General features: G+C 36.9%; 2 protein-coding genes across 4 annotated transcripts; both read right to left on the bottom strand.

Annotated features, from left to right (window-relative positions):
• Nucleotides 1-228: 228 nt before the first annotated feature.
• LOC108665836 (probable 28S ribosomal protein S25, mitochondrial) lies at nucleotides 229-10,888 on the bottom strand. Its single transcript, XM_018152642.1, has 3 exons — nucleotides 10,698-10,888; nucleotides 2,371-2,475; nucleotides 229-689 (listed from the first exon to the last, which is right to left on the bottom strand). Exons 1-3 carry the CDS (start codon nucleotides 10,803-10,805, stop codon nucleotides 264-266), a joined length of 639 nt encoding a protein of 212 aa, XP_018008131.1. The 5' UTR covers nucleotides 10,806-10,888; the 3' UTR covers nucleotides 229-263.
• Nucleotides 10,889-12,907: 2,019 nt separating this feature from the next.
• Nucleotides 12,908-20,253, bottom strand: LOC108665835 (enolase-phosphatase E1). Of its 3 annotated transcripts, none has more exons than XM_047881474.1 (7): nucleotides 20,076-20,253; nucleotides 19,156-19,257; nucleotides 17,839-18,020; nucleotides 16,622-16,757; nucleotides 16,120-16,243; nucleotides 13,212-13,327; nucleotides 12,908-13,073 (listed from the first exon to the last, which is right to left on the bottom strand). In XM_047881474.1, the coding sequence occupies exons 1-7, from the start codon at nucleotides 20,160-20,162 to the stop codon at nucleotides 13,047-13,049; spliced, it is 774 nt and encodes a 257-aa protein (XP_047737430.1). In that variant the 5' UTR covers nucleotides 20,163-20,253; the 3' UTR covers nucleotides 12,908-13,046. The 3 variants fall into 3 exon arrangements, with proteins under 3 accessions (XP_047737430.1, XP_018008130.1, XP_047737429.1); XM_018152641.2 differs by having other exon boundaries at nucleotides 12,908-13,142; XM_047881473.1 differs by having other exon boundaries at nucleotides 12,908-13,133; nucleotides 13,203-13,327.
• Nucleotides 20,254-21,710: the final 1,457 nt, after the last annotated feature.

Genomic DNA, 21,710 nt, shown 5'->3' on the forward strand with positions numbered 1-21,710 from the left:
GAAAGTTAGACAAGACGCAGAACTGCACGGAAATTTTCGCTGACATTGCGGCAATAATGAAATTCTATACAAATCTGTCTTTCAAATAGCATTCATTAACATTCTTTTTATTGAACAGTATTCATTGATGAACAAATTCTATTCATTGGACGCGTCGGGCAATGGCTTCAATTTGAAGTTCCCAGTAGTCACTTCACCTACGGATGTTCAAGGAAAATGATGAGTACATAAGATTATATAATTTATATACATGAAGTGCCACACTATTCGTAGTCTTGCTTGGGAGGTTCTTGTTTATTGATGACAATCTGGTAATTAGGTCCGCATATGTCTTGTTCGGTCAGCATCTCCCGCTCCTCCCCTAGGTCCTCTAGCAGTTCTGGTCGCACTCTGTACTTGCCGCGGTAGGCGTACGGTAGCGGGATGAGAGCGGGACATGGCACCTGTCCTAACGTTGTACATATGCACTGTCGCTTGCACCCCCAGCCGAAGTGGGCGGGGTTTGGTTGTATGGGGTCTTTCTTGAGGGCTTCGGCTGCGATTTTTGCTGGAGACTTGCAAAGGACTTTGCGAAGATGATTAATAATAGAGACTCTGTCGTAGCCGTCAACGTCCACCAGAATGTCCTCACCTGTGTCACAGAATGCGCGGAAAAATGGCGCCGGAGTCTGGTTGATGAATGATAAAATCTGCAGGGGGAAATTCACACGATGAATGTTAGTAAAACATGAAATTGATATGACGTCATCACACGACATCACTTCAATCACGAATATGATCGAAGCCTCACCTTACATATATGCATAAAATAAGCGTTTATGAATGACCAGCTACTTAAAGAAGATCAGAGCAACTCTTTCAAGCATTAATCATATGTTAAATAATTCCAATTGCACATTCTCTAATATCATGTCATTATAAATTGAGTTTTCTACTGATATTCTCTCAAACAAGGACCACATAAAATGAAAGAATTGAAAAGATGTTATAGGCAGTGGTGGGCACAGCTAACCTAAAAGTTAGCTTCGATAACCGCTAATCCGCTAACTGAAAAGTTAGCTTCGATAACGCTAAACCGATAAATCACCAAAAAATGTAGCGGAATTTGCCGCTAACCGCTAACTTTTAATATATAAATTTAGATTTCGCTTAATTTTTTTTTTTTTGGGGGGGAACTCTGAAAAACAGGCCTAAAGAGCTAAACTTTCAGCCTTGAAAAGGAGCTTTCCAAAAAGATGTAGCATGCTAAGATCAGATGATGATCAAGATGTACGTAACATAAATAATTAAATGAACAAATAAAATTAGGCAGTAGTTGACATTCAACATACAGTTTATTAAACGAATAAGAAATATTAAGGTTACACCAGGGTTACACACTCATTTTACTCTGGCTTGCTCTTCGCCTTCATCTCCTCGAGGTGATGATTGTTGCCCTTCATGAACATCAGCCTCTCAAAGTTGGCATCTGACAGGGTGGCTCTCTTGGCCCTCAAGATGTCCTTGCCTATGGAAAACAGGCGCTCAGCTGCACACTGAGCACTGGATGGGATGGCTGTGTTGTACTCAACGAAAAGGTTCATCAACACCTGCTCGCCCAAGAAAGCAACGTCAGTCAATTCCTCCTTCGAGCAGCTTTCCAGCCTGGTCTTCACCAAATTCTGAGCCTTGGACTTCAGTGACCAGTGGCTCCTCCTGCACTCGATGGGCTGAGTAATGCTGCTGAAGAAGTCATCTTCCCCATCCTTGTCATTGCTGGTGGTGCTGCTGCCCTCCTCAACGGTCTCCCTCAGGGCTGTCTCCACGGCGGTCTCCATGGCCTTCTGTACCCTGCTGAGATGGCTGTGATTATGCTTTTCCAGCCAGAACAGGCGAAACTTAGGGTGGAAGGCCGCTGCCAGCTGGCACTCCTTGTCTTCTAGGAGGGGCCCAAACCTATTCGTGATGCCTGCCAGCATTGCGTCCACCAGAGGACTGCAGTATAGGTGTGGGCATGGCACATGGCTTACGATACTTAGCATTAAATCAGAGATTTTGAAACATTTTTAGCGGACTTCCAGTTAGCGGAACCAAATTTAGCGGAAGCTAATTGGTCCACTAAAGGTTTTCAAAGTTAGCTGAACAGCTAATCCGCTAAGGAAAAAGTTAGCTTTGCTAATTAGCGGTTAGCGGATTAGCAGAACTGTGCCCACCACTGGTTATAGGTAATGGCACTTATAAAGTTCCCTTAAATAGGTTAAGACAACCAATATCTATCGAGAATCAAGTTTACTTGCATGCTTGGAGTAAGACATAGTTTTCCTTCTTCCTTTCCAAGTGATAGTACTCAAGAAATATTACAAGTCAACAAAAGCCAATTTTATCTCGTACCTGAACGTTTGGATTGTTGTACTGAAGTTGACTGAGGTTCCAGAAAGCAAACTCGCTCATTCCTTGGTGGTTTTTCTCATTTTTTGTATAGTGTAAGGCCAAAACCTATGGAGAAATAACATTAAATAAACAAAATTCTACTAAAACTTAAACATAGATGTAATATTATGTTCATATATATTTATTATATTTTACTTAGTTCAACAGAAGCAGCCTTAGCCACATAAATTGATCCTTTGCTCTTGACAACTCTTAGCATGATTCCACCAAATTCAAAAATGCAATTCAGACAATACACATAACTATTCAATTTTATAAGAAGTGTCAAACAACACTAACATAGGGAAATATCTCGAGTCAAGATCCTATTCAAACACATGGTACTTCTTTATTTAAAATTTCATCATGTCAGGAATAAGTTAGAGGTCTCACAAATTGACATCTCCAACTGGAAATTGATTGCTTCTTGTTTATACTAATAGTAGTTGAAAAACCTTTTCAGAGGGGAAATTGAGGCACAAAGAAGCATAGGTAGAGGATTTCCTGTGATGCTCAATACTCTAGTAAGTAGAATGGCAATAGAAATTAATTTTTATGCAAAGGAGGTTTTGCTGAATGAACACTCAAGATCCCCAAGATGGGAGCCGTAACTTGCAGGTTCAAAGACCCAGCTGGCTGAGTAAATTCTGCGATGTCAAGAATCAACAACAGACAAGACATACATAGACTTAACTTAAATGCTGCCCTCACCAAGCTTTTTTTTTTAATTTCACTGTCTCTCCTCTCTTAAATACATTTTTTCATCAATGGATTTATGCAATTTCACTTGGTACCATTAGAAATTAGAAACATAGTTACTATTTTGGATACTTACACTCTATTGAGACCCTAGCTGCTGAGCATTACAAAGTATCATCAATATTTGGTTGACAAGCATCCTCAATTTATCTCAAGTTCATTTTATTTTCTTTAACTCTACAAGATATTTCTTTAATAGTTTTGACTAGTACAATTAGATAGGTGATAATTAATCTAGCATGAATCTTATGGCTTCTCTAATGGTAACATTGCTCTATTCATGGCTCAGGAAATAGAAATATTCTAAGCTCTTCCCTAACAAGATCAACAGTTATATAGCATTGTACTCATTGCATGGTAATCAAACCCTAAAATTTTATTTTTCACAATTAATGCACAGTTTTTATTGATAAGCAGCAAGTGGAGTGAAGTATTTGCTGGGGTTGCAACACACAACATTGGAATATTCCTACAAATTACCTACATTTTGCAGCTCCAAATCGACACATTTTTAATGAATTTTGAATCTTACAACTTGATTGTGTTCCTTTGTTAAACAATTAGATAGGAGAATAAACATGTGGGGATAGGATAGGAGAATATATACCTATTTAATTTACAAGCCAAACTATTTTTTTCCTGCTATTTTTGGTTTCACCTTACATGAATTATCTCCTAACTAATGCTCAACTAAAGTGCATGATCAAGTCCTTACCTTCCAAATGTATTGAAAATATTACACTTTGGAAGAGCAAACTTTTACAAATCAGTAGGAATTTTCCAATACTCATTTTTTTAGATAATTCATACATTGAGAATTTTGCAGCTACTAAAAAAGACAAAAAGCCTTAGTTGCAGCTTGGAAAGTAAATATATTCTGTGCCTTGTAACTGCTGTGTAATTGATGGTAGCATATATGAGTGAAAAAAGGCTGAGCTTCATCTAAGATGCCAGCCAAAAATACCATTTTATTCCATTCCAACAATAGAAATCAGGCCAGAGCTGCCAGATCTACTGGTAGTCAGGAAGAAATAAGATTGCTCCGGCATGGGCCATTTTGACTCATTCATGAATTGTGAATAATAATCAGCAACCAAATTGGAATACCGGGCATATGCTGAATTTTCCAAAAATTGCAAGTAAAAACTAGCACTTTAAAGGTATATAATTTTAAAAGTTGCAGAAGAAAGACACTTTTTCATTTTTACTTAAGAAATAAAGCAAGTGCCATGAAAAATTGAATTTGACTGCAAGCAAGGGCATTTTAGTCTTAATTATGGGTGGCTTCTGTCCAATTTTCCAGAAGGGCTCAAAGGACCAGGTGCATTTATCTACATGATTTTATTCATAAGTAGGAAAATTCTAGTTGGGAAAAAGTTTTACCTTTCACTGAAATATCACAGCTCTAATTTCATATAATTTTAGTGGGTTTAAAAACTCCAAGCTCTAATGTAATATATTTTCTTTTGATTGGAGAAATTGCAGTTCACAAATGTTTCATTTCACAAAATTTTCAACTTCCCCTGTTCAGTACTAAGTTCCCACCAAAATATCCTTCATAATGAGTGAAACCAAAAGGTTTTGTTGGTGATCACATAGTTGCAGACTTGCAGGTTGCAACTGCAGCAGACAGCAAAAGACCAAGTCTTTTTTGCCGTTTCAAGCATAAAATTCTAGATTTAGGGTAACATGTGCACAGGACTTTGTAAATGAGTTTGCGGCTCTAAAACGGCTTTTCATGGCCTGGATATGGTATTTATAGTTCAAAGAAATGGAATAATGGCTTGCAAATCCATAAAATTATGGATAAAAAAATCCAGTTGGGGTTCATCGAGTAGATGTTTTTATCCCTAAGTGGAAATAATGCAACTTCAGTGGATTTGTACACCTTTTAATGAGCTCTGCAGAAGGCTTGGGCTGCAAAATATGACACTTAATTTTGCTGGATGCACAAAACAAATCATGATTCAATATCTAATTCTGCAGTGCAACCAAAAAGTGAAATCTGTGCAAATTTCAGAGCATGAAACCAGGAAAATTAGTCAGATGAATGCCAGATGCACAAAAGAACAGTAGCTACCATACCAGAAACAACGTTCATGCTTGTTGACCGTTGTATTGCTCAAGAAACAAATGTGAGGTGAATGCGATATGCGTGTGAATACCTACCACAGAGCCCTAGCTCACCGAATATGAGAGGGTACATACACAACAATAAGTCATTCCTTTACAACTTAATAAATTGTTTGTTCAGAGGTGTTTTTTCCTTATTACATAGCAATGTGTTGCAAACTTGGGTTTTGCTCTCAAGACTCAAGCATGTCATGGAACATTGCTGCGCAGTTATGTGTCTGTGTCATCAAAATTTCATTCAAATTTTCAAATGTTTCTGCCTCAGAAGCAAGGATTAATTCATCAACTCACTTATAAATTTCTTAGCTTCTCAGTATTCTGAGCAGTTTAATATATCCCACATTTTTCTTGCATTAACCATGAAAAACACAAATGTTTGATCATATCTGAATGATCCTTTAAAATGTTAAGAGAAAATTTCACATGAATCGATGTAAATCAGTTAAAATTTGAATATTTTCAATAGTCTAAAATACATTCAAAATTTTCAAATAGATACCACAATTTTACTAAAAACTATAGCAAATAGGTCAAGTATCTATTCCTGGAAAGAAATTTTTCTATTTGGAGGTGTTATCAGTTTTTTATTTTCTTCTAGCAAAATTATTGTTAGATACCCTATGTTCAATGCTAGATTATTTCATCTATGACTGACCAGAAATAGGTATATTCTGAATTGAGGTGATGCAAGAGTTAAGTGAAAATTTCTGCTGCATTGCTGCTTGAAGTTAAATCATCTTGCACTGCAATGTAGGTACATGCATTGGAGCTGGTTTTACTATACACAATGCAAGGGTTACATATCCTGATGAAAATAATAAAGTTATTAATATGATATAGCAAGTCAGTGAAGGTAGTTGAAGTGTGGTACAACAGAGTAGTGACAGGAAGAGATCTGTGTTTACAATGTGGATAATAAACCGCTGAGTCAGCAGACCTCTTGTGAATAAAGTGAATACAAGTATGGGCAACCCGATCATGGGCCAGAAAGGCTACTTGCCACTCTCTATGCCCGTTGGTCACCTTGTAATCTCCAGCTCACTGCAAATTTTTTTTTCTACCATTGTCATCACAATTCAAACAAGAGGTTCTCTTATGCTTGCCATCTCAGCTCACAAACAAGCCACTCTTACGCTTGCTATTTCCACTCACATTAGAGGTTCTGTTACGCTTGTACTCCTCCCCATTTGTATGAAGTGTGTATAATTTAACTATGGGAATAGTGAGTGAAGAATTCCATTTTCAAAGCTATAGTTACTACCACTCATTACATTGTAGTTCAGTTAAGTTATCACCCGCCAGTGCTTTCTCTGATATTTAATTGCAAGTCAAGTCTTTGTTCAACAGAGTAATAATTTAAATTAGCATTAGAAGTCATGCATTAATGTTATTAACTGTGCCATTTATATCAATAGAAATAATTTGTATAAGTATTAATTATATAAATATTAAATAATTAAGGAGTGACATTCGGATCTAACAAAAACATGGATTGTCCAATTTATTTTTACTTACTCTATAGAAATTTATAATCAAATAATTTCGTTTTTTCCAATTTGGTTGCTTAGAAAACTGAATACTATTTTCTCAGGTTTTCTGACACAATCACTACGTAGCTGGATTCTCAGCACACTGGGCTGAACACTATTCATGTCCAAACAAATATAATAAGACAAAGTTAAATGTTAGCACGTTTGTCATGAGGTTAATTTTAAAAACATAATTCTTAGCATGGATTTTCAATAATCAGATTTACATTTTTTTCATTTGTAACTTTATATTCTTGACTCTACTAAAAAGCACACATATATTTTAATTATAATAAAAGAAGCTAAAACAAATGCAGTAGGGCACTTAAAAGAGTAATCTTTATTAGACTAAATATATATGTTATTAATTTAAATATTGAATCTTGAAAATGGTAATTCCGTGAGAATGTTCAAGATCTTTTATGAAATCTGTGTAACTGCTTTCCTGTGTAATTCTGTAAAGATTGTTACTTATAGTATGCCTGTTCATTAGGGTAAACGCACCATATTCCGACATTGTGGGTAATTCCGATACTTCTCAACTTTTCCTTTATATCATTACCACGTTTTTCTTGACTTTGTTTCGTGTCTGTCTGTCATCAAAAATTAAAACCTTAATTTAGAGCACTCCTAAACATCCAGTAAGTTGAAATTTGGCATGCATGCTTATTGCATGCTTATGCTGCCCAACAATTCAAGATTTGATCATCAGAAATAATAATTGAAAACAATTTTTTTAAATAATAAAAAAATATTTTAAAAAAACACGGAAAATTCGTGGTTTGGAATTGAGTTTTTTCTCAAACGTCCACACTTGCCCACCCTGGAAATTGATTTTAATTGCTAAAATTGCTAACTAAAAAGTAGAAAATAAATAAATATAAAAATATTTTTAAAAACCATGTTTTTCTGGTTTTTACAAAACTAAAAATTAGTGAAATAAAAAAAAATAAAAAAATAAAAAACGTTTAAAACCCACGTTTTCTTAACTTCTTAACGGACAAAAAAGAAAAACATTTACTCTTACATAACCTTACATAACATTTTACATAACAAACGTTATGTAAGAGTAAATGGTTTTCTTTTTGTCCGTTAAGAAAACGTGGTTTTTACAAAATTTTTTATTTGTTTTATTTTTAAGCTTTGTCTTAGTTCCACACATGCGTAGATGGTTGAAATAGTGACGTCATACTATTGCACGCCAGATTTCCGCAAAACACTAAGTCTGGCTGGAAAATGTTAAGATCCTTGGAGCAAAAGTCCACGTCACCCAGTGAGAACATCGAAAAATGTGTCAAAGTTGATAGTTGACCTTGCTCTACCAAATAGTGATAAACTGTTTGTGTAGATAGAATATTATGGTTTGAGACTTTTAAAAAGTCTGTGAATATATTAGGAATCCTTCTAGTATACTTGTATATGCTGATTTTAAGTGGTAAATAAATTAATAGACGATTTAGTTTAGATGGTTTTAGATACATAAAAACTAATTCCAAGCTGAGACACAAACAGCTTGTTCCGAGCTGTCCAGGGTGCAGAAGGTGGAAGCGGCATCGCCAATATATGGATTTTTAAGCCCAAAGCGTCGCCGACCATTTTCAAATGCGTCGCCAGGTAATTTTTAATGAAAAGCCATTTACGCTGAGTAATGGAAAACTATTTACAAGCCACAAACTTGTGTTACCCCAATAACTAATTAACATGCACGTGTTACCCCAAATAACTAATTTTACCCTAAAAACAGTCAGATTGTACAGCAAGTGTCAACTGAACATGTGATGATGCAGTCTGACTGCTCTAATGTGACCGCAACTATGATTTTGTTTACATTTTTTTTTTGACAGGAACTCATCGCAACTGATTTCCAGACAAGCTTTACTGCATCCTGATCCATCCAACGTACCGTAAAATGGGGTAACTTAGACCGGCGGGGTAACTTAGACCACTTTTCGTTTTTTTTTTAACAAAAACCCCCACAACTCAAAAACTATTTGACATAGAAAAATTTTGTTGATGGGCATTAAAGGCCTAATACTGAGGCTACATAACACAATAGAAAGATTTAAAAAGTTTGCATATCTAATAGGTTAAAAAATTAAAAATGTAAAATTACATAAAGACTATGAGAGGCAGGAGCCAGCAATTTATGGTGAGTGAAGCTAGAGTATAGACCTGTATTTTGCACATTTCAATTCAAGTTTAATTTAGCTAGTAAAAAAATGGCATCATTTATAAAAAAAAGTGGTCTAAGTTACCCCATTTTACGGTACCAGAAACCTTACTTTTTTCAAAATAGTTGGCCAAAGACTGACAAATATATTAAATGAAAGAATTTCAATCTAAATGTGTTGGCAAGATCTTCTGAAGGCGTGAATTTTGCTACTGAAGAGTCGCTAAAGATCTTGCAATATTCATCCACTCTCTGCACAGTGACAAGCTGTGTCCTATTCTGATACAGCTCATGCGTCAGAATTCTAACACAAGGCGTCAGAATTACGAATTATGGTTTTGAAGCATTGTCGGAATCTCACAATATGCCAAATTTAATCACACACAGCGTCAGAATTCAGTGATTTTGTAGATTTGAATTTTAAAGGCTTTTAAATAAATATGGCAACAGTTTGTGACATTTCATCATTGCTGGTGCGTAGTAGGGTGTTTTGAGAGTGACATAAAGCAATCAGAAGTTCAGAACTCAAGTTGCCCTGTTGCGCATATGGTGATCTTTTTATAGCCACTCATTTCTCGCTACCAGCTACATCCTCAAAGTGTCGGAATATGATGTGTTTATCCTACCTTAAATTTGCCGTCATGACTTGGGTTTTTTTTTCCTAGTGAAAATTCAAATCAACTAATCAAGCCACACTCAGGATGATGTATGTTTTTGGTGAATTTTCCCACGCATTTTCACTTTTTTTCAAGCTATTGCTGTGCACAGTTGGCGCAATGTAATGAAAATTGATTATCTTTGCACACGTGTTCGCGCAATCCCGGCCATCTTTATTTTAGAAGAAATTTTCTCCAAAGTCATATGGCAACACTGAACACCGTCTGTTTACATTTCGTATGTATAACAGCCACAGTTTACGATTACCGTACGTTCCGTATCCGACAAGGCGGACAACCGGAAGAGTCAGAAGTAACCCAGACATTTCTTACATTTTATTATTGTCAGTTCGACTCGCGTAGTCAATATACTCGCGTATATTGTCGACTAAAATAGTAGAACTATTTTAGCTTTCTTAAGTACGGCGCATGGCGCATTTTTTTACCAACGTAGTATGGCGCACCGCGCAGGTTGTTAAAATGACAAAATAAATTCCCGCGCACCTGGCACATCTTCCTGACCATGGGCATGGTAATCAAGCACAAGTCTGGATATTTTACCTAATTCCTGAGCCATTTTCCTAATTATTCTAGTAAATAATACCTAAAATAGCTTAGTTATAGTTATACATTTAGTTAGTTATACATTACTTAGTTATACTTAGTTACTTAGTTATACTTATACTTATTTAAGTAGTTAGTTAGTTATTATTATTTAGTTTTAGTTAGTTAGTTACTTAGTTATACTTATACTTAGTGAGTTATACATTTTTAGAGAATAATGCATTGATTCTATTGAAGGACTATTTATTATATTTATACATGCAATTTTAGAAAATTGCTGCCGGATGTTACAAACTGTTCTTAGACGGTTAGACCAACTTAGTGGACTATGACTATGCAGTTATAAAAATTCAAATCATCCTAAAGTAAATTTCCATTTCAGGTGAAGATGATCTGCAATTCCCTTGAAGTTGATCTAATACTAAAAAGTTGTGGATATTTAACATAAAGATACCTAAATTAAAATGGCATGCTCACCTGAACTCTATTTCTCAACTTTAACGGATCTTTTTCAAGATGTGCTAAAGTTCTTCTAACAGCGGCTGGCCCTCGTAGAAATGCAACGCGAAAGCTCTTGAGTGGCATGTTGAAATGAATACTCAACTTTAGAATTACAATATCGCGTTGTCAATATTCTCTTCTGATTAGGCTACCGGCGCTCGGTGAACGACAGGCAGCAGTGATGATGTGATCCACCAATTTAGAATCCGCAATGGCAGAAATAGTTTTTACGACTATTGTTACGGCTATTCGAAACGCATTAAAAAAACAAAAGGATAGAAAAAAATCTGCAAGAAAATTTTATAATATCCACACGCTCCTTTGTATCATTTTTTTTAGCGCATTCTCGTTTATGGAAAAAATGCACTATTGTGCTCGCCATGTCTGTCTGTCCTTCCATGACTTCAAGTTTTCGTCGACGAGAAAATGCTCTCTCTGTCACTCACTGCAGTGAGTACTGAGTTATATTTTTTGATAGACTGGACGAGTGTTCAAAAAACGTTCACATTATAACCAAGCATCCAGACCTTCAGCAGCGGAGTCGCCTATGGCTTTTTTCAACTATGAAATCGACAAATAACTCCCCTCGTAAATATGACATAAATCTGAAATGCTATTTCATTTTTTTCAAAACACGGTCAAGATAATTTTTTAAAACTTGTATTACAACTTTTATCAGGATGGATAATTTTCACCCCAATACTCCGGAAGCGCGGGACTTTGGTATATTTTCGCTAAGTGTGCGATTTTTGCCACATGTCCTCCACTGATCCACATATCATAGATTAGAATAACTTCTGAATCAGGCTACTAGTGACAGATAAAATATAAAAAAAAATGTATAAAAGTCTATCGGAGAATGAAAATTCCGTAGATTAACGCACGATTTCTGCTTCGAGTATTCTAAATGTTAGAGTCATAGCATGCCTAGTGGCTTATAAGGCAACCGCAAGCTCATAAATTACTCGCCCGACACAGCCAAGTTCCCTTTTAGCGCAATTTTTCCTCCCCAGCCCCTAGGTGACCAGCGATCTCATTTATGGGGAAAATGCCTTATTGTACTCGTCATGTCCGTCCGTCTGTGATTTCACGTTTTCGTCGACGAAAAAATGCGCTCTCTGTCACTCACTGCAGTGAGTACAGAGTTATATTTTTTGTTGCAAATATGTAGAGTTCTCATTAGAGAGCCGCCAGTCTCGATTCATTACCAGCGAACAATTAGCCGCCAGTCGCTGACCGTTCATCATTTTGTATTAAATATTTTTTATTTAAATCCTGCACGCACGCAGAGCTCCGGAGCTGGATACGTAATTCTTACCTGGTGATAAACTTGATAATCATTTAAGGTGATTTAAACTTGATAATCACCCATTTATTAAAATGGGTTCAGTAGTTTATTCATTCCAACTATTTAAATTGCTTTCACTAGAATAAGTTCATTATACAGTGCAATATAATAGAGTTTTTTTTATACTATTCCTTGTTTTATATTATCGTAAGATGCTTCCAAAATATTGCAAAAATTTTAAATAATTAATTTTACTCCGACGTAATATTAGAAAATACTATAAAAAGTATAAACTTTCAGCATATTTTCATCGTACCTTGACAACCATGTGGCAGGATAATGCTCATGTACAAACAAGACATGTGCTCCAAAAATACTTTCGCCTGAACTTCGCTAGCATGTTGTAGTATTATAATTCAGTATACAATGAAAGTACAACCACGACCCGTGACGAGATAGAAGATTTCTCAGCTGCTACTTCAGAGGCATGTGGCAGCATGTTCGTCAAGTGCCAACATGCTACGGTCATGTGACTATGTAGACTTTTTCTCCAGGATGATGTCAGTAAAAGATGGCACCGCTGGGAAGACTAGCTAAGACTCCTCCTGAAGAGGAGGGACTAGTATGTTGGATTTCGATAGATATTTCTATGTATGTTATATACCATGTATAATACTCTTTCTCCAACACTATGTCACCAAAAGACGGCACAGTCGGGAAGATTAGTAGAAAAGTCTACTTTGCAGACTTCTTCTCTAGGGCGATGTCAGCAAAAGACGACACTGAAGGTAAGAAAGACTACTAGAAAAGTCTACTTTGTAGACTTCTCCAGGACGATGTCAGCAAAAGACGACCTTCAGTGGAAAAAAAAAAAAGTCCTAGAAAAGTCTACGTTGTAGACTTCTTCACTAGGACGATGTCAGCAAAAGACGACACTGAAGGTAAGAAAGACTCCTAGAAAAGTCTAGGTTGTAGACTTCTTCACTAGGACGATGTCAGCAAAAGACGGCACTGAAGGTAAGACTACTAGAGGAAGTTTACTCTGTAGACTTCTCCAGGACGATGTCAGCAAAAGACTGAACTGAAGGTAAGACTACTAGAAAAGTCTACTCTCTAGACTTCACCAGGACGATGTCAGCAAAAGACTGCACTGAAGGTAAGACTACTAGAAAAGTCTACTCTGCAGACTTCACCAGGACGATGTCAGCAAAAGACGACACAGTCGGGAAGTGTTCGCCGTCGCTGAGCTCGACAGGAGCGTTGCCAGGTCTACTGGCAAGCACCACACGCATGCCCGCAGCTAGTGCAGCACGAGCCTCTGAAATTAAATACCGGTAATTATTAATATATATTTACATTATATTATAATATATTTGGTAATTATATTTCATCTCGATATAATTCACACAAGACATCATACAATAATAAACTCTGACGACAATACATTCAGTGACAATGACATTTTCAGAATACTATCATTATATTTTTACTCAGGTGATCACACGAGACACGATGTGATTAAATATTGATTTACAGAAGAACTGAAATTATTATCATATTATTGTTACACGTGCAGTGACATTGAGCACTTCAGAATACTTATATTTTTGTCGCAAAGGTTCACACACGAAAACATTAAATTTTAAACCCAATTTTCCTGTGGAAACAGAAATTATTATTATGATGGTAACACGAGGGGGCGTCAAAAGGTTCGTGGAAAAGCAACAATTTATAAAAAATATAACTCAGTACTCACTGCAGTGAGTGACAGAGAGCGCATTTTCTCGTCGACGAAAACTTGAGGTCACGGACGGACGGACAGACAGACAAACAGACGGACATGGCGAGCACAATAGTGCATTTCATCCCTAAATGAGAAAATGCGCTAAAAATTAGATCGGTACTCACTGCAGTTAGTGACAGAGAGCGTAAAGACACGGACTGACATGACGAGCACAATAGCGCCTTTTTTCCATACACGAGAAAATGCGCTAAAAACAGTCCAAGTTATAAGGTTTACTATTCAACATATGCTGTATCTAGGCCGATACATTTATGTAAACACTGATAATAGCCTTCAAGTTCATCTGTGAATAAAAATCGCATTACCGAGAGTAATGCGATTTGAATCATGCTGTGGCAGCTCTTTTTACTGCATCAATTGACGGAAACTGGTAACTTTCAATGACTTTTCAGGTTTGGAAATGAAAATAAGTCGATGGGTCTATGAGATGAATGTCTAATGATTGCTCATCAAAATTCGCTTAGCTTAGCTCTTCGTTGACGCTCCGAGTATGAACGCCTTCAAGAACAGACTAGACGAAGCTATGCAGGAGCATATGTTCAGTCTTAGAATGCGCATCAAATTACGGACCAGGCAATAAGTCCAGCAGTTATCTCAATCGTCAGTTATGGAAAGATCGGGTTCCAAAGGCCGGATCCCTTGTGAATCAAGTCACGAAAAATTCAAGAATCGGCAACAGGCCATGGGCCTATTTCTGCAGTGCCGACACTTCTATTCTATCCTATTCTTGTCTGCCAAGCATCATGCGCGGTTGCATTGTTGTGGAAGAAGGCGCGCCGATGCAGCTTCCCCGGACGTTTTTGTGCGATATTCTTGGACACTTTTATCAAAATCTTTTCACCAACAAGAGCTGTAATGGTTTTTTCGCTCTCGGGGAAATCAATAAACGAGATCTAATCTTCATCCCGGAAGATAGTGGCCATAACCCTTCCTTTTTGAACGCTCAGATTTTCCTTTGGCTAACCCACTTTCACCCTTGGACAGCCACTGTTTCGATTGAGTTTTGTCCACGGGATTGTACTGGGAGATTGTACTGTTGTTGTTGTGGTTCCCCGGACTCACCTTTACAGGAGACCCCAAGTACTGGTAGACCAATTGTAGTGGTAGATTTTATTGGTAGATTGTACCGTTTCATACATGGTCATTATTCGCAGCAGCAATTGCGTAGTGTTCTCATCTCACGTGTTCAAAATTTCCACATAAAGATCTCCCCCTGATTCCCGCTGATCTGCCTCGAACCCACCGAGCGGAGAACTTGGTCAGTCCCAAACTGCCCAGCAGAATTGTGTGTGCACAGTGTGCGCAACCCACTGAGATGTTGAGTATATCTGCTACTGATACGTTGGCTATTCGCCTATCTTATTCAAGGAGATCACGAACATCATCAATGTTTTCCCCACAAACTGATGTGCTTGGCCTGCCTATGCAGGGTATCTTTGGTCTCATTTTTTTCGCTTCTGTGGGCGATTGATCCATGTTTAGGCAGCTTATTTTTTAGGGGCATCATCACCAGAAGTTTGTCCCAGAGAGTCAACGGTTTTGGTTGTTCTTCCACCGAAGCTTCACCATGAAATTGATGTTTGACCTGGCCTTGATTTTGGCAACTGTCATGTTGCTTGAACGTTGTTGCATTCAAAAAAAGCACCACGCGCTTGCAACATTCATTTAAGGGTGCAAATGAGAACAAACCACAAAATAATAAACCACACTAGCGCCTAAATTGAATTCTTTACATGCACCTAAATCAAAATGTTTAATAGGCTTAAATTTAAAGCTTCACATGCACCTATTTATATACAAGTGATCTGAGAATATTAAACAACTTATTACCTAATAATTGTGAGGAATGCTCCATGCCGCTACTCTCACCTGCCTATTAATAAATAATTGATCTGAGAATATTAAACAACTTATTACCTAATAATTGTAAGGAATGATCACTAGCGCTTGAATTGAATTCTTTTCATGCACCTAAATCGAAGTGTTTACTAGGCCTAAATTTAAATCTTCACATATACCTATTATTAAATAAGTGATCTGAGAATATTTAATTAATAATTGTAAGGAATGATCAAGGCCGCTACTCTCACCTGCCTATTAATAAATAACTGATCTGAGAATATTAAACAACTCATTACCTAATAATTGTGAGGAAGAATCCATGCTTGTACTCTCACCTGCCTATTAATAAATAATAAATATTAATAAATAATAATTAATTAATAAATAATAATAAACAACCAGCATTAACCTAAACAACTCATTACCTAATAATTGTGAGGAATGATCAAGGCCATTACCCTGACCTGCCACGATGTCGGTGAGGAAGAGGATCTTGTCGGCTGGAGTCGCGAGCGACGTGGCGATTTTGACGTAACTTTCAGATGCCGTCTTGGGGCCCACAGCTGTGTCGAAGTGACCATTCAGGAACTGAATATATTGTAATATAATTAGTAATATAATAATAATATCAGTACAACATTGTGAGTCCAGAATCTAACTTCACTGGGCAAATAGAAATAAAAAATTGACCCAACCTCGAGTGCTATCATTAGATAATCAAACAAAAAGTAACATCATATAAAATATGTGAAAATTGTTACTTTATGACAGAATTTTGGACGAGGTGGCGGGACAATCTTGAGTAAGATACTGCATAGACTGCCTAATTGTCGTAGTCTTATGAAAGCAATACTTGAGAGATAGTAAGAGTAATACTTGAGAGGTAATAAGAGTAATACTTGAGAGGTACAGTAAGAGTACAACACAAGTTACGTCTATATAGTACTAGCTAGAGTACCGTACTACCTGGGTGAGATCACCGTACTCGGTATGTGCAAATAGTAGTTTTTGTGCTGCCACGCTGCCCGACGAATAGATGTAAACTTGTACTCCCACATCCTCCCTCCACTGCTTCAGGCATGTCGGCACGTCCGCGTATACGCTGCGGGAGAAAGTGCTATGAGAAAACCGCACGAATATTACTTATGATCTTATTAGCGCATTTTATCATTTATGGAAAAAAGGCGCTATTGTGCTCGCCATGTCTGTCTGTCCACCCGTGACTTCACGTTGTCGACGAGAAAATGCGCTCTCTGTCACTCACTGCATGAATACTGAGTTACATTTTATTTATTATATATGCCTGGCTACTTTTGTTTACGTTGGAAAATACAAAGCTTAATCGTCATTCATGAATTTTATGATAAACTATCTCTTCCTTCCATTCACTTAACAAACATTATACATTACCGGCAATGGGGTTAAACCTTTGTCGGCAGATACATTAATTGTTATAAATGCCATTCGTATCTCGAGGCCTGATAACGAATGTTACCCCAAGTACACAAACGGTTAAAAGAATAACAATGTCACTAGGTTTAACCCTCTACCGCCTGACACGAGTAACCGGAGCAATATTGTCACGCGCCTACTTCCAAAAAAGGATAGGTTCTAGTGATCGCAAAATGACTTGCACTGATGGTTGCCGCCACGTACGACAACTTTAAAATGTTCTCTGTTGCGTACAAATGTCAACCTCAATAAAGTTGAAACTTATCTTCCCGGAGAGTGATATGTGGCGGTAGAGGGTAAAGATCTTAACAGATGATCATTAAGCAGCCGAATTTGAAGTGACAAAATTTAAATAGGCCAGGAATAGTTTTAAATAATTTGTTTTGCGGCAAGATTGCACCCACAGTCATTATAATGTAAGAATGTTAAGTGAAAGATCCTAAATCAAACGCCTAGTTCAAGTCAAAATTACACATAATTATTGAATTAAATGTTTTTCCACCATATTCGTTCGTTAAATATTCTTGGTCATGTACTATGAAAACCTTTAGTAGCTTCTCATGATCATTCGTTTTCCGTGTACTGGATACCATTTTTTTCGATCCAGGAATATATTAAAATCACTGCATTGAAATTTTCGGAAATACCGGTATTAAACATATTTGTTACTCCGTGAAGAACTCAGGCGGCTACGAGCGCCAAAATTTGGTTTTAAATTTCAATAAACTCACTGTCCCTTGAGTCGTCCATCTTCGTATCCTTTCTTCCATATTTTTCCCTGCAAGTTCTTCAAACATGGCACTTTCCTGTCCTGAGCAATCATATCCTGCACCAGCTTCACCACTCGATCAATCACGCAATCCTGGTTGTCGTTTCCTACATCAGCAAGATTCTCCCCACTATCTTCTTCCGCCTGTGGGAATTATGTCAAATTGAGAATATGCAATTAAATAAAGATTATAGTTAACTACGGATCATATTTAGGTATGAATATAGAGCATACTGTTACATACAGATCATACAGTTACACACAGATCACACAGTTACATACAGATAATACAGTTACACACAGAGCACACTTACATACAGATAATACAGTTACACACAGATCACACAGTTACATACAGATCACACAGTTACATACAGATCATACAGTTACATACAGATCACACAGTTTCATACAGATCAGACAGTTATATACAGATCATACTTACTGCAATTCATAAGAATTTAACCGACACAAATAGTTAAGCACTTTGTAAACAATAATGACTGAAAAAATTACAAGTGAATTTTCAACCCAATATTATCATTGGAGAATACACTTCAACAACTTGGAAGTAAACAGCGAGATGTTATCGGGGTCATAATTTGACTAATAATCAGAATACCAATTAATCGTTAGAATCAATATATAGGTACCCAATATAACTGTCAAAATTTTTAATCAGGAACTCTTTGTAGCCTCAAAATCCAAAGAAAGAACCAAGATGTTAAGAAATTAAAGTATACATCATAAAAATTTATAAATATAAGCTTCAAGTGAAAGCATGACACGTATACAGCATAGAATCCCTCACCTTTCGCGGATGTTACAGACCACAGCCGTGAGAGGCGAAATTAGTGATGGGGAATTAATCGCCTTATAGCACTTGCATCAGCCTAACCTGCAACAGCATCAACCTAATCTGCAATAGCATTAACCTAACTTGCAACAGCATCAACATAACCTGCAGCAGCATTAATCTAACCTGCAGCATTAACCTAACTTGCAACAGCATCAACATAACCTGCAGCAGCATTAATCTAACCTGCAGCATTAACCTAACCTGCAACAGCATTAACTTAACCTGCAACAGCATCAACCTAACCTGCAACAGCATCAACCTAACCTGCAACAGCATCAACATAACCTGCAGCAGCATTAATCTAACCTGCAGCATTAACCTAACCTGCAACAGCATTAACCTAACCTGCAACAGCATTAACCTAACCTGCAACAGCATCAACCTAACCTATAACAAAATTAAATACATAATCAGCCTAACCTGTCGCAGCACTGCGTTTGCATCGTCTCTCGTCTCCCGGATTTGCCAGTTGTCCTGCAGATGGCGTTTCACATGCGATGCCGCGAAAGGGAACAATTCGTCCTGCAACAAGAAATATTATACCACAGTAACCACACATGTTCTCGCATCGCTTTAGTCGTTAAGTAACTAAAGTAAGCCTTATATTTTATATCCTTATGAACTCGTTTAACGCCAGTTGATCAATTTACTCAACGATCAACTTCATCTCGGTATCCATAGTGACGTACCGTAGTCCATACCTCGATTGAAAACTTCAAGTATTACATTAATGTTAATTATTTAATGAAAGTATATTACAGCCCTATCTTCTGACACATGGTAGATTTCAACAGTGAATTTGGGAAAATACAAACGTACCGGTAGTTCCACAGGAAGTTCTTGACGAAAATTGTCATTAAATGCTTGGTTTAAAAATCAGTGTGATTAAGTTTTTTGAGAATTATATCAAAATTCGTATTTGCAATTTGGAGAAGCAATTTGAATTTTTTTTAGTCTGAATAACGGATGAATTTAACGATAACACCAAAGACACCATTCAGAAGTAACAATATTGCACGTTTAACTTTAGGACGTAGCCTACCTAACTTACGTAGGAGACGTGATACTCAATTTATATAGTAGACGCGATAGCTACTCAATCTTTATTTAGTTACGTAAGAGACGTGATACTTAGAGACAAAAACTTCAATCTATGATTTAAATCTCGATACCACATAGAAATTGAATATTGAAGGATTGTCACAGAAAGATCTTCTAGCAGCTAATTTTGAAGTTGTTACAAGGTTAGTGTTATATCTAAAAGCTGGAACAAAATTCGAAGTCAACAGTATGTGACACCTGAGACAAACCGCAGGCTTCAAACATGACGATTTACAAACCTTAACAAATTTGATGGAAGTTGTGGTTCCTTCGACATCCAAAATCACACAGTCTACACAGAAAGTCAAGTCAGAAGATTTATCCATTCTAATGAGAATTTAAATCTTGAAATGAAGCTAATAATGAAATGTGTCTTAGCCTCTGTCACCAAAACGTGAACCGACACACACCCTTTCTCACTGCTGATCGCTAACTGACTTCTGAGCGAGCTGCCGAGCTCAGTGCCGCGGACTCTGCGTCTCGCCGGTCTCGGGTTACCAGATGAGAGCATTAGAAACGGCCAAATATTGTCACAAAAACATAAGAAAACAGCCAGTATTAAATAATTACTTCGTTAATTTGTGGTAAGCTGTGCAAACTTAATTTTTCGTGTCTTATAAAAAGGTTTAAATAATTTTCTATTGATTATAATAATACCACTAGTTTATAGCCTTCAAATATTTTCGCTGGCCATCGCAATCAGAAAAAGGCCCAAATTGTCGAATTTGACCAGAAAGGCCCATCTGGTTACGCTGGCGCCAGACTGCAAGCCTGTAGGCGAAGGCAGTCACGGCTTGCCATGTGAGCATTTTCAATGAATGACCTATGCAGCGAATGCACGTTAATGAATCGCCATCCATGAAGTGAAGCGTATGCAAAAATTAGCACATACTGTATGTAGGGGATACACATTAAGTACTTACATATAATTACTAAAAAATCATATATTTAGGAAACCCTCCTCGTTTCACGCGAGTTCCTCTCGCACAAGATATGTCAGTTCTCAAGCTTTCTATACGGAATATTTGGGTAGAATAGAATAGAAGTGTTGGCACTGAAGAAATAGGCCCATGGCCTGTTGCCGATTCTTGAATTTTTCGTGACTTGATTCACAAGGGATCCGGCCTTTGGAACCCGATCTTATGTCACTTATTTGATGAGAACAAAACATGATGAGAGAAGCGACGACTGGGGCAAAAGTAAGTTAGGCAGGACAAATCACGGCCTCAGTAGGAATTATTGATTTTTAATGAGGTCCACTACCTAGAGCATTCTGAAAAATTTTACTAAGTTTGATGCGTTAACACGTTTGTTTTGATGGTGTATCCATTCTAAAGGCTGGCAAGGTTTCTAAATAAAATGTTCCTCAAATTTGGTAGTTCGTCCATGAAGTGATAATTCGTCAATAAAAATCATCCATGAAAAGTGTCCATGAAAAATGTCTGGACGAAGTAGTAAACGTAAAATTCCTTTCATGTAGAATACTATACTTGGTTACTGTCGTTTGCGATTATTCATGAGCAACAGGATAATAGTAAGTGAATAAATTTTTCTAATGTGATGATTTGTTGTAATACGAAAAATCATCCCTACTGAATTTTGAAGCAAATTAAAGTTTATCGAATTAAATGAAAATCTTAACGTTAGCAACATTCAATGACCACGTGAAGACGTTATCACTCTCGCAGAAATGAGTGTGACTTTGTCTACGAAAATATATTCTTATTATTTTAAACGAAAGTTAAATGGAAGTTTAACGCAATATGTAAAATGTGGATTCGATGAGGTATTTCTTATTAATTATAATATATCAGGTTTATTGTTATTAACGGGTATACGGTATGATGGAATTCTAAACTTGCAAAGATTATCGA

Source organism: Hyalella azteca, unplaced genomic scaffold, assembly GCF_000764305.2.
Source record: "Hyalella azteca isolate HAZT.00-mixed unplaced genomic scaffold, Hazt_2.0.2 contig8063, whole genome shotgun sequence".
In the NCBI taxonomy this organism is placed as follows: Eukaryota; Metazoa; Arthropoda; class Malacostraca; order Amphipoda; family Hyalellidae; genus Hyalella; species Hyalella azteca.